The sequence below is a fragment of the Cyclopterus lumpus genome, chromosome 8, assembly GCF_009769545.1.
Source record: "Cyclopterus lumpus isolate fCycLum1 chromosome 8, fCycLum1.pri, whole genome shotgun sequence".
In the NCBI taxonomy this organism is placed as follows: domain Eukaryota; kingdom Metazoa; phylum Chordata; class Actinopteri; order Perciformes; family Cyclopteridae; genus Cyclopterus; species Cyclopterus lumpus.
Genome location: NC_046973.1, coordinates 5,382,900 through 5,395,052, shown reverse-complemented (window position 1 = coordinate 5,395,052; position 12,153 = coordinate 5,382,900). Strand labels below are relative to the sequence as shown.

The 12,153-nt window shown below is 39.7% G+C and overlaps 1 protein-coding gene across 1 annotated transcript; it reads left to right on the top strand.

The window, feature by feature from the left end:
* The first annotated feature begins 792 nt into the window (after positions 1–792).
* Positions 793–2,959, top strand: igfals (insulin-like growth factor binding protein, acid labile subunit). Its single transcript, XM_034539827.1, has one exon. The coding sequence runs from the start codon at positions 793–795 to the stop codon at positions 2,524–2,526; it is 1,734 nt and encodes a 577-aa protein (XP_034395718.1). The 3' UTR covers positions 2,527–2,959.
* The last annotated feature ends 9,194 nt before the right edge of the window (positions 2,960–12,153 follow it).

The following is a 12,153-nucleotide window of genomic DNA, read 5'->3' as shown; positions in this document are numbered from 1 at the left end:
AAGGTGTGACTAGTAAGAATGTCACAACTGTGGAATACACTTCCAAGTTTGAGGTAGCAAGGGAAATACAATGTTGCCTCATATTAGCCCATATTTCATGTGCCTGTTATAAAGTTAAATATAAGAAATAAGAAAACATCATGAATGCAATCAAAGGTCTGGTGCATTAGCTCTATCGTCTCTCTTCACCATATCTGTGCATCAGTTCAAATCTACAGCAAATGCACTCAGGACCCTGACTAGTAAACACCAAAGGCCACTGACTATACACCGGATCCCTCATTAGTTTGACAATATAATAAATGTGACATTTATTTAGAACAATGGAGATAAATGTACTACATCTTAATTAAGTATGGCTAACACCTTTACTGAGGCCATTCTCATTTTACAGACTTAACAGTATAATCATTAAGGACATTAGATAATTGAATACAAATAATCATAGTTGATGCTGGGGGAAAACAAAGTATGAACCTCTGTGAAAACAGGTCTGTACATGAAATATAATTTCAACACAAGTCTATTGGACATGCATGGGTTAAATGTACAAAATCAGTGCAGCCAACTTAAAAAAAAAGAAAGAAGCTTTGGGGGCTTGGTGAACTTTCCATTCAGCATACAAACAATTGCACAAGGTTCATTCATTCAGTGCTTCACAGCCTGTCTGCCTTAAATCAAGACCCCTCATATTTAAGGTAAGCAATATAATATAGACCTGAAATGTCTGAATTCTGTCGTGAATGTCAGTATTTATAATATTTGTATGTTCATATTCTATCCACAGCTGGTATGCAAACCATTGTGCTGTTGGTGCTGTGGGTACTGGGAACATCACTGGTGTTGCCAGACCCCGACACAGCTGGAGAGAAAGTGACCGAAGAGCCCATTCCATGTTCTAAAGGATGCACCTGTCTGCATGATGACTACATCTTGGAGCTCAACATGTACTGCAGTGCTCGTAACCTCACACAAGTCCCGTCGGAGATGCCCCCCTCTACTCATTCCCTCTGGCTGGATGGCAACCTGTTCACCTCCCTACCAGCGGCGTCTTTTAAGGATCTTTCTAACCTGGACTTTTTGAATCTGCAGAGTGGCGAGTTGGTGACACTTGACCCTCAGGCTTTCAAAGGACTTAGGTCTCTTGCACACATTCACCTTGAGCGAAATCACCTCCGCGTGTTACCAGGTATAATCTTCCAGAATACACCTAACATTGCTTCAATTAGTCTACATAATAACCAACTCACTCGTCTTGAAGAAAGACTGTTTGCAGGACTCTCTCACACGTGGCTTCTCAACCTAGGGTGGAACTCTTTAGCGGTTATACCTGAGACAGCTTTCCATGACCTGCAAGGTCTACGGGAGCTTGTTCTCGCAGGGAACAGACTTGCTTACTTGCAGCCACAGCTTTTCCAAAATCTTGCTGAGCTTAAAGAATTGGATCTGACTGGAAATCAACTCAAGGTCATCAAAGCTAATGTGTTTGTTAAACTAACTAAACTGCAAAAGCTTTACCTGGCCCAGAATCAGATTGTTACAGTGGCACCCAGAGCCTTTGTAGGCATGAAGTCACTAAGATGGATGGATATCACAAACAACAGACTGACTTCTCTCCATGACGACACTTTTTTGGGCCTGCATAGTCTTCATGTGCTACGTCTTTCCAACAACTCAATCACTGGAATTAGGCCCAGGACTTTTCGTGATCTGCAATATTTAGAAGAGCTGCGACTCAGCCACAACAGGATCCGAGCCCTGGGGGAAAGGATCTTTGAGGGGCTTGGTCATCTGGAGGTCCTAGAGCTAGAGCACAACCAAGTGCAGGATGCACAAGTAGGTAGTTTCACTGGGCTCTCTCATGTTGCTGTCATCAACTTGTCTGGAAGCTGCTTCCACAGTCTGCCAGACCAGATTTTCAAAGGTCTGTCCAAGCTTCACAGTCTCCATCTAGACAGAGGTTGCCTAGAAAGAGTCACAACTCAAGCTTTCACTGGACTCTCTGGTTTACGGAGGCTTTTCTTGCAGCACAACAACATCTCTGTGGTAGAACGCCAGAGTTTTGCAGACCTGGTGGGCCTATTGGGACTGGACTTGAGTTTCAACAAGTTGGAGGTTCTTACAACCCATACATTCTCTGGCCTAAAGAATTTGGAATACTTGCTGTTGTCCCACAATGAATGTCGCCAATTTTTGCAGAATGGCACAAAGCAGCTACTCCCAAGACTGCGCTATCTGGACCTGAGAGCTAATACCTTGACAAGCATGGTCCCTGATTTTCCGGAGAACATGGAAAAACTTTTGCTCTCTTGGAACCGGTGGAAATGCGATTGCAGTGCCCTCCCACTCAGAAACTACAGCTTGAGAAATCCGTCGGTGATACCTCGGCAAGTGGAGACTCACGCAGAGGGGGAAGAGCCCGACACAACCATCACCATACTCAACAATATTACATGCACCAGCCCACCACGTCTAGTTGGTCAGGACCTGCGAGATATTGACAGTGAACTCTTCCAAAGCTGCTGAACAAACACACACAGATGTGTAAGGGGAAATGGTTGGTGTAATCTGGATTATTTTCAACAATGTGTATTCTTCCAGTCTCTGATTTCAATATTTTAATTGTAATAAGAATGGATGATTAAAGTTCTTGTTTTACATTTACTATTGATAGATACATGTTGTCATCTGGAGTCAAAAATTGTTGTAAAACCATGGCATATAGGCCTACAATTTGAAATGACCTTTTACAAAATGTTAAGTGCCAAAGTATGAATCCCAATTTAGTCGATCGTTTATGTGACTGGGCTGGTTGAACAAACCTTACTGGCAGGAAGACATATCTGTACAGCTAAGAAACTCAAATGTCTTCAAGATGTTCGTATTACTTGGTGTAGTAATGATCCAAAAAAATACACTGTTGTGAAAATGTCTTCAACGCGACAATAAACGTTTTAAAACGTGTATGCCTTTACTTTCATTTCAAAATGTTCAATGGCACTTCCGTTACCTACAGGAATTAAATTAGTTTACCACATCATGGGATGGATTAGCTACACCGCAGTACACACATGATTAATACAAAGCAATGTCTCTCATTAATTAGTCAAATGGAAAAGTTTCACAGGACAAAAATGATATAGCACACACAATATCAAAGTAAGTATTTCAATAAGAACAGAGTATATCTGTAACGTTACTTCTCAACAGTTGGTACGGGTCACGGTGATGCGCACATGCACAAGGTAGCACAATGAAGCTAGCCAGCTAGCTTGCCGAGTGCACTATATTCCTTTTAGCACGAGAGACTTCAAGTTGCATTTCAACAAGCCAGAATGTCTTCTTGCGCACATACTTGACCTTACTGACCTGAGCCTAAACCTGCCTCCAACAATCAATCAATCAATCTCTCTCTCTCTCTCTCATGTGTTCAGGTGTAAAACATTTAAACAAGTTAAATATCTCTCTCTCTCTCTCTCTCTCTCTCTCACACTCACTCACTCTTACTCTCTCTCAAGTGTTCAGGTGTAAAACATTTAAACAAGTTAAATATCTCTCTCACTCTCTCACTCTCTCCCAATCGCTCTCCCAATCTCTCTCTCTCTCTCTCTCACTCTCACTCACTCTTACTCTCTCTCACGTGTTCAGGTGTAAAACATTTAAACAAGTTAAATCTCTCTCACTCTCTCCCAATCGCTCTCCCAATCTCTCTCTCTCTCTCACTCTTACTCTCTCTCACGTGTTCAGGTGTAAAACATTTAAACAAGTTAAATATCTCTCTCTCTCTCTTTCACTCTCTCTCTCTCTCTCACTCACTCTCTCTCACGTGTTCAGGTCTAAAACATTTAAAGTTAAATCTCTCTCACTCTCTCACTCTCACTCTCATATGTTCAGGTGTAAAACATTTAATCAAGTTAAATCTCTCTCTCACCAGCAATTTACCCCTGTGTGCCTTTCCGTGCTCTCACCTGTTTGGACTCTTTGCCTGCCGATTTGGATACCTGCCTCTCTGATTACCTGTGTACTGTAGAATTGGATACTTTACTAAGGCTAAAATAAAAAAATAGGATTTAATAATATACCATAACTTCACGCAGGTTATTATAGAATGCATGTTATTGTTTAATAATTTGCGATATTGTTAGTGAATATCTATGTGTAGATTGTTATTTAATTGATTACTGAAACACACACTGGTTAAAAGAATCTCTTTGTGTGTCAAGGAGCAGAGGAACAACTGGTAGAAAGGAATGCCCTCCCCCCAGCATGAACAGAGGACCCCCTGGTGTGACCCCTGGAGGAAACCCCAACAGCCCCTGCAGGGAGACCCCATCAGTCTACATGGAGCCCGGAGTGATGATGTCATGTGGATACGCCCACCCACCAACAGACAGATGGCTCAGCGAATGAGCAGATTAGGGCAAAGGTGTTACCTGAACAGCTTAACCAATAAGAAGCAAATATGGAAGAGGCCCGGGAGATACAAATTAAGACGCTGGCTCAGCTGAGGCACTTTTTGGGTTGGACAAGAGACAGAGAAACTGCAATGAAGTGAGGGGAGGAGCTTTGAGTTCAGGTGGATGTTTGCGCCACATTTGAAGACATTCCCCTCGAGGCGTTCACGAGAATGGGACGGACATGAGGTCACAGTGTCCTTAACCTTTGACCTCCACAATCGAATCGGTTCATTTCTTAAATCAGAGTGCAAAAACAAATTCACTTCAGGCATTCCTGAGATATCGCATTTCTGAATATGGAATCGAACACACCCGGAGACGTAATCCCTCCAGCCACGGCCATAAAAACTAGCAAAGTAGCGAAGACAGACAAGTCAAGCGGTGGTGGAAGAATACGTTTAACTATAATCTTACAGACTTCCATGTGTTAATCTTAATAAACTAATGGTACATTTAAGAAGAGAACATGTGTTTTGGTTTCTTGTATCAAGCATAATATGAATGCTGTGAATCTGTACAACAAAATGTCTCAATGAAAGCTAGCTGGCAGGACATTATCCTGAAATATAGTTTTGACTTCCTCTGCTCTGTATGGGATGCATTTAGATATAATCATGCAATATTATAAAATGTATGTTATTAATAAAATCCCATTTTAAAGACATTGTCTTTTAGTCAAATTCAGATTAGAATTAATTATTACAAATTAGCACAAATACCTATTGTCATCTTATTAGGCTATGTTTTCCTGAGACTGGTGTTGCTGCCTGTATGAATGCGGAACAGAATGAAGGAGTATCGAGTACGTGGGCGAATTATTTATTTAGAATTCTCTTAACTTACCCCCCTTTTTATTTTTCTATGTTGCAATGTTGATGATGAAGGCGATGCACATACAGAGTTCATGCTGCTTGGCCTGAAGTGGCGGCCTGCGTTGACTCGACTCCAGGCTCAGGAAGTGAACTCATACGGGGGGGGTCAGCCTGGACCATCTGATGGCGTCTCCTGGCCTTGTGTGCACTCTTAAACGGGGCGTTGCTTTTGCTTTAATGAGGAAGCTCTTGCCACAACATTACCCCGGTTACCTCAGCGTCCTGATGTCAGCCACACCTGAAGTGGCTTTCAGACAAGCCTCCCTCTTCTTCTTTGAGCAGGAGATGAGAGCTGTATACATACAACATGCAATCGGATACCAAGTCTCAAATTGAGTCTTTTCAGTTCAGCTACAGTTTGAAGTATTTGAGCCTATCGCATCATTTGAGAATAAATAATAATAGTTGTGTGCGTATATCCTGGGAAAAGTCTCATCACCCCACTACAGACCACAGCGTATACACCCCAAAACTGCAAGACAAAAAGTTTGTGTATAAGAGTGTATAATACATTTATTTGATAGGTTAAGGACTTGTTTTTCATCTTGGTTTTATCAAACATAAAGTTTAGTATACACACTACCAGTGCCAGCTGTGGAGACATTGGTACAGCTGTCTCTTTATAAGGCATTGGTAAGTCCATGTATTTTAATTGTGCCTTTGTGTGTATTTCATTATATGTAATTGTTTTGTATTATCTGGACTTTGAATCTGAAATAAAGTTTGATTTGATTTGATATATCATACGATAAGTTGACATCATTTGAATGTATGTAAGATTTGCATGTGTTCAAATCACAAATGGGATACCAAATACTCAATGTAAATGTGAGGGACTGATGTATTTTGTGCAGCACATGCTTTATGTCTTATTATGATCTAAGTCACAGTTTCTCTGAACTCTGTTCCACCTTAATGTGATACTCAGGAGGTAAATCAGGACAGAGTTGTGTTTTATAATGCGTAAATGCGTCATGGATTCTGTTCAGCTCCACAGATGCTGGTCACTGTGTTCCACGCTGGCTAAAGTAGCCTGTGAACTCCAACTGTGTGGCCTCACAATTGTGGGCCTGCATGTTGTGGTCTTGCACAAAAGCACGGTGACCTTACTTCTGCCTGCAGAAAGTCTAACTGATAATAATCATCTCTCCATTCATGCAAAAAACGTAGGCCTTGATGATTCATAAGGCTTTGACTGCTGTGTGCAGGACCCCTCGGGAGGAGAACATGCTGTAAGTAGGCTGCTGGATGTGCTGGACCAAGATGACTCTATCATGATGTGGCTCATTCATACAATGACATGTATGGTCAGTGCCCTGTACTGCTCCTGCATACTGGTACACATTTGAGAACTGGATTGTTATGTGTGCAACAGTACCGGTGCATTATGTGAAGTCCCTTGAACTTGCCTCGTCTTATTGTACGGTTGAAAGCTCTGTCGCCAATTTTATAGGATCGGGATCATATCAGAAAGCAATTCAGGATGCAAGGGTTTTTTCCAGAGGGGCTCTGCTGCACCCAGACCAGCGCAGTGAGACGGGAGCGGGTCTGCCTCCCACAATCATTTCAGTCGGGATTGATAAAAGGTTTCTTGTTTCAGATACTCAGTGTGTGCTCAGGACCTGGAAAGTGCTTCACTTTCAAGGGCATCAGGTCCAAATATAGGGTTTGGACTACTTGTCTGGTTATATTTTGATGAACAGATAATTCTATGTATTGATATAACTCTGTAAAGTCTGCAGAGCTAGGCTGGGCCCTATATTCAGTTTGCATTAGTGGTGTACTCGGGTACTTGCGATTTCCTGACTATTGTCGTTGCACTGATCTTACTTTGAAGTCAAAGCATCAAAGATCTCATGGTTCAATCATTAATTAAAGCAAAATGGGTGCCTTTAAATGATTTAATCATTTATTGTGACTTTGGCAAGGACTCCTCTGGAAGGATGTTGAAATATGACTCTGTTCCAGATGACCTTTGTCCACTTGTTTATTGGTACCAGGGATACACGGTGCTCTCTGGCACACAACCTGTCTGCTCTTCCCCTTCAATGCTCCACCTCTCAGCTGGAAATGCTGGAGCAGCTGCTGAGGTCAGGCTGCCATCTGGTGGCATACTGGACCAAGAGCAGAGGCACTGACGGTGTCATCCAGAGGGGTGATGAAAGGGGGAGAGGTTTGGCTTGCAGGTCAGTTGCTTTCATGCATTCTTTCTCACAGACAGTGCAATCGACAGTTGATTCTCCCCCCGGCTCTCGTTTCATTAAAAGAGGGCTCATCTTGCACGATAAATCACGAAAGCTTGAAAGCATATGGCGTTCCATCAATCTAGAAGAATCACGCTTAGTTTGGAGAGATGGTCTTAAAACATATAAAAAGGCTCTCCGTAATGCCAGAGCAGCCTATTACTCATCAGTAATAGAGAAAAATGAGAACAACCCCAGGTTTCTCTTTAGCACTGTAGCCAGGCTGACAGAGAGTCACAGCTCTGTGGAGCCGTGTATTCCTATAGACCTCAGTAGTAATGACTTCATGAACTTCTTCAATGAAAAGATTTTAACTATTAGAGGCAAGATTGATGATCTCCTGCCCTCAACCAGTGTCGATCTGTCCTCTGTATATATGTAATATGCCCTGGTGTATATTTGGATGGCTTTTCTCCCATCAACGGTCCCTTCTACTTCTAAACCGTCTACCTGTCTCTTAGACCCCATCCCAACGAGGCTGCTTAAAGACGTGTTGCCTTTAATTGGCACCTCTCTGTTGGATATTGTTAATGTGTCTTTGCTAATAGGTCATGTACCACATTCATTCAAAGTAGCTGTAATTAAACCTCTCCTGAAGAAGCCCACTCTTAATCCAGAGGTGTTGGCTAACTACAGACCAATCTCTAACCTTCCCTTCCTCTCTAAGATCCTTGAGAAAGTATCTCAAATCAGTGAAAATGACTAATGACCTCCTAATTGCATCAGATAAAGGACTCATCTCCGTACTGGTATTATTAGACCTTAGTGCTGCGTTCGACACCATTGATCATGACATCCTATTACAGAGACTGGATCAGTCGATAACTGAAGCACGTTTAACCTTTTACACCCCACAGCCCCCAAATAAGGGTCCGAATTAGGAGACTCTAGGTTTTCAGGTAAAACCATAATGATAATGATAAAATAATATCATAATGTTTCACATCAAATTAAACAGCAGAACGTACGCTACATTAATTAGTAAGCCGTTTTCAAATGCTCCAAACACAACTCACACAATAGTAAAATTAAGAACTCAAGTATCATATTCATAACTTGCCTTAAATCATTTTAATGTCCAGTTTTCCGGGCCTAGCGACCCGTAGCTACGCCCTAGCAGAAAAAGCTAGCGACCAAGTCCACACAAATTCCAGTCATAGTTTTTAAAATCCTCTACACCCAACCCCCACCGAGATACAAGCAAAAGAACACAGCAACACAAATCGCTTCATCACATTACAGTGTGCAAATTTCAAAATACTATTTTTATGCTGTATTTGCATGTATTGAACCCAATTAGTAATATAAAAGTGAGATATATAGTCTGAAACATGAGAAAACTCAAATGTGCCCAAATGCCCATTTTTTAGATCTCGCCTAAACTGTCTTTACTAACAAGGCTCTAATTCTGTTCTAATTCACTTTTTCAAAGTCAACCTTTACAGAGATCCTGTTCATATGTTGTGCTAGGATGCTGAGGAAAAAACCTACTAACTGCATCATTCCAACGAGATAATCATAATAATAAGTGTTTTTTACAAGGCAAAACCTGTAATTCTTTTAATTTGTGCTGTGTGCCATCTTCATTTAATCTTAACCAGTAACATATAGGCTGATATTTACACATCTGACGTATTCTCACAAGTGTTTACTTTATTATAACACCAACATTATTCAAATAGCCCTTGTGGTAGAGGAGATACATCCTTTTTTAGTTTGGGTATGTTTTTCGAGCAGAATCCTATAAAAATAGGGTGAAAAAGGTTAACACGTGAAGCAGATCTCAAGGACTGCATTTTTTCATCTAACATGTTCCTTTCACCTTGTTTGTGTATTTCTTGTATTTTTTTATAGATACACTTCATGGATTTTCTTTACCACAAACAGGCAAGGAACCTTGCAGTAAAACACGACAGTAAAACAGAATTGTTATGTCCTCCAATAGCAAAAGTATTTCAATGAGTGCCCTATAAAGGGTTAAGCAATACATCGTCCAGCCAAACCTGTCAATCAGACGCAGCCAGCTGCTGAAAGGACTAGAATTTTGTATTTTGTCATATTACTGAGAGCAAACACTGTCTCGGAGACATATTCTCTTCATACCAATCAACGTTAAAAAGGCACAGATGTACTTGGAAAAGTAGCTTGAGATCAATTTAACAAATCTAAAGAAATGGAAACTGTGCTTATCAAGTGATTTTTTTTCCTTTCATTTATTATAATTTCATTTTAAACTTGAATTGGGGCTAGTAGACCACTTGAGAGACCAACAACAAATTACGAATAACAACTCAGTTTTATTTATGTCTGTATCTGCCATCAATGTTTATCACAATCGTGGCCTGTCCCGTCATTTTACAAAAACAAAAAATAATCTGATGTTCTTTATGATTTTGTGCCACAACACTCTAAATGTACAGTACTTGGTCAAAATGGTCAACACTTACAGTACTGTGACTTGTTTTTCAGGAAGCATCTCATCGACAGTCTACGTACATCAAATCGGTTCATTTCTTAAATCAAGAGTGCAAAAACAATTCACTACAGGCGTTCCTGAGATATCGCATTTCTGAATATGGAATCGGACAAACCCGGATACGTAATCCCTCCAGCCACGACCATAAAAACAAGTCATGGGGGGGGTGGAAGAATACGTTTAATTATAATCTTACAGACTTCCATGTGTTAATCTTAATAAACTAATGGAGCATTTAAGAGAACATGAAATTGATATATTCACATCATTCATCTAAATTGTGTATTCAGCTGCTTTAGGTAAACCAACCAGGTGTAATGCTGCGTTAGGATTTGTTTCATTGTCGTGAAATATTGTTTGGAACTTGATATGCTACCTAATGTGACACCCTTGTGTCATGAAGTTCAAATGGGTCCACAAGTACAAGCATACAAGGGTTATGCTGGTAGTTGGCATTTTCATTTTTGAAAAATCTAATCTACAATTCAACTGCCCGGGAGAGACTTGTTTTAGTTTATATAAATATGTTTAAAAGTAACTGTACTATATAATTTTTTTTAAACACCTTCCACCTCCTCCCGTCTATTTCATTTTTAATGCACAAGCAGTATTTCAGATTTAGTTTGATTTTCAGATTTCATTCTTCTGTAAATAGTTTGAGACAAAAAAGGTATACACACATTTCAGATGAAAAATTATTTTAATACTCAAGATGATAAAAATAAGTGTGTGAACTCTGTAAACCATTGCATACCTGTAGTGTAACAATTTTACAAGTGTTAACAAACTAGTAATGCACTACAGAAAATATTCTGTACACAATACTCAATGTAGAAAAGAATAATCTAGTATTCTAAGACTTGCACCAACAAATCAATATACCAACAGAATCATGTCTACAATTATCAGTAGAGAATTTCCTACGTATCCATACAGCTCGTCACAAAATAAGGGACATATTGTTTAATCTATAAATAATGTCTAAACCCACTGACATTAAGTAAATCAATCCATGAAATGCAGTTTCCTCAAATTGAACACATTATCTATTAAATCACCGTATCGCCCGGAGAAAAATACATTTCTATCCTCAATTTCTCTATTATGCTGACAAATACGTGAAAACTTGCATTTGGTTTAGTACTAATATATTTTATTAATTAGCAATTTACATATAGATGCTACATCATAATGAATTAACTGAGCTCCATAATATTCAGTGGCCTGTTCATTTTATATCTAATTTAGAACAATACATTCAATATTTCAGGGCTTCAATGTTAAAATAACATTTCTACTGAAATGTTCTAAAGTGTATAGAACCACTGGTTCCACATTCAGATTATTTACTTTCGACAACACCTGTTGTATTTGACTTAATTTGAAAAGCTCTATACATCAGTCATATACAAGATTGCATAAATTGTCAGGCTCCATTTTCATAATATTAAAAACAAAAAGACAACACAACAACTAACAATAATGTAAAATAGATTAAACTATTCCAATGCAGAGCATAATGATACATCTATTACAGTTCATTTACAAGAGTCTTCCTATTTGGTGCTTTTCCTTACAAACAATTGAGTTTTTGGTGCCAAATGACTTATTGAGATCGAAATTGTGTATTCAATAGTTAAGTATTGCTGTTTCTTTAGAACGTTATGGCAAATACAGACCGAGATAGACGATTATCAGTCACGTCCAACCTTCACTTGCTCTTTTGGAACCGATGGAGCAAGTCTCATTCGATCCCTTCAGCTCAAGTGGCCTTCATCGAGAGGCCCCTTTAGCGGACCCGGTCCCATTGTGGTCCACAACAATATTGTAAGGCACTGGAATTTTGATTCTAATTCAGCATGTTGTATTTTGCCATATTACTGAGAGCAAACACTGTCTCGGAGACATATTCTCTTCATACCAATCAACATTAAAAAGGCACAGATGTACTTGGAAAAGTAGCTGGTCCGCTTGAGATCAATTTAACAAATCTAAAGAAATGGAAACTGTGCTTATCAAGTGATTTTTTTTCTCCTTTCATTTATTATAATTTCATTTTAAACTTGAATTGGGGCTAGTAGACCACTTGAGAGACCAACAACAAA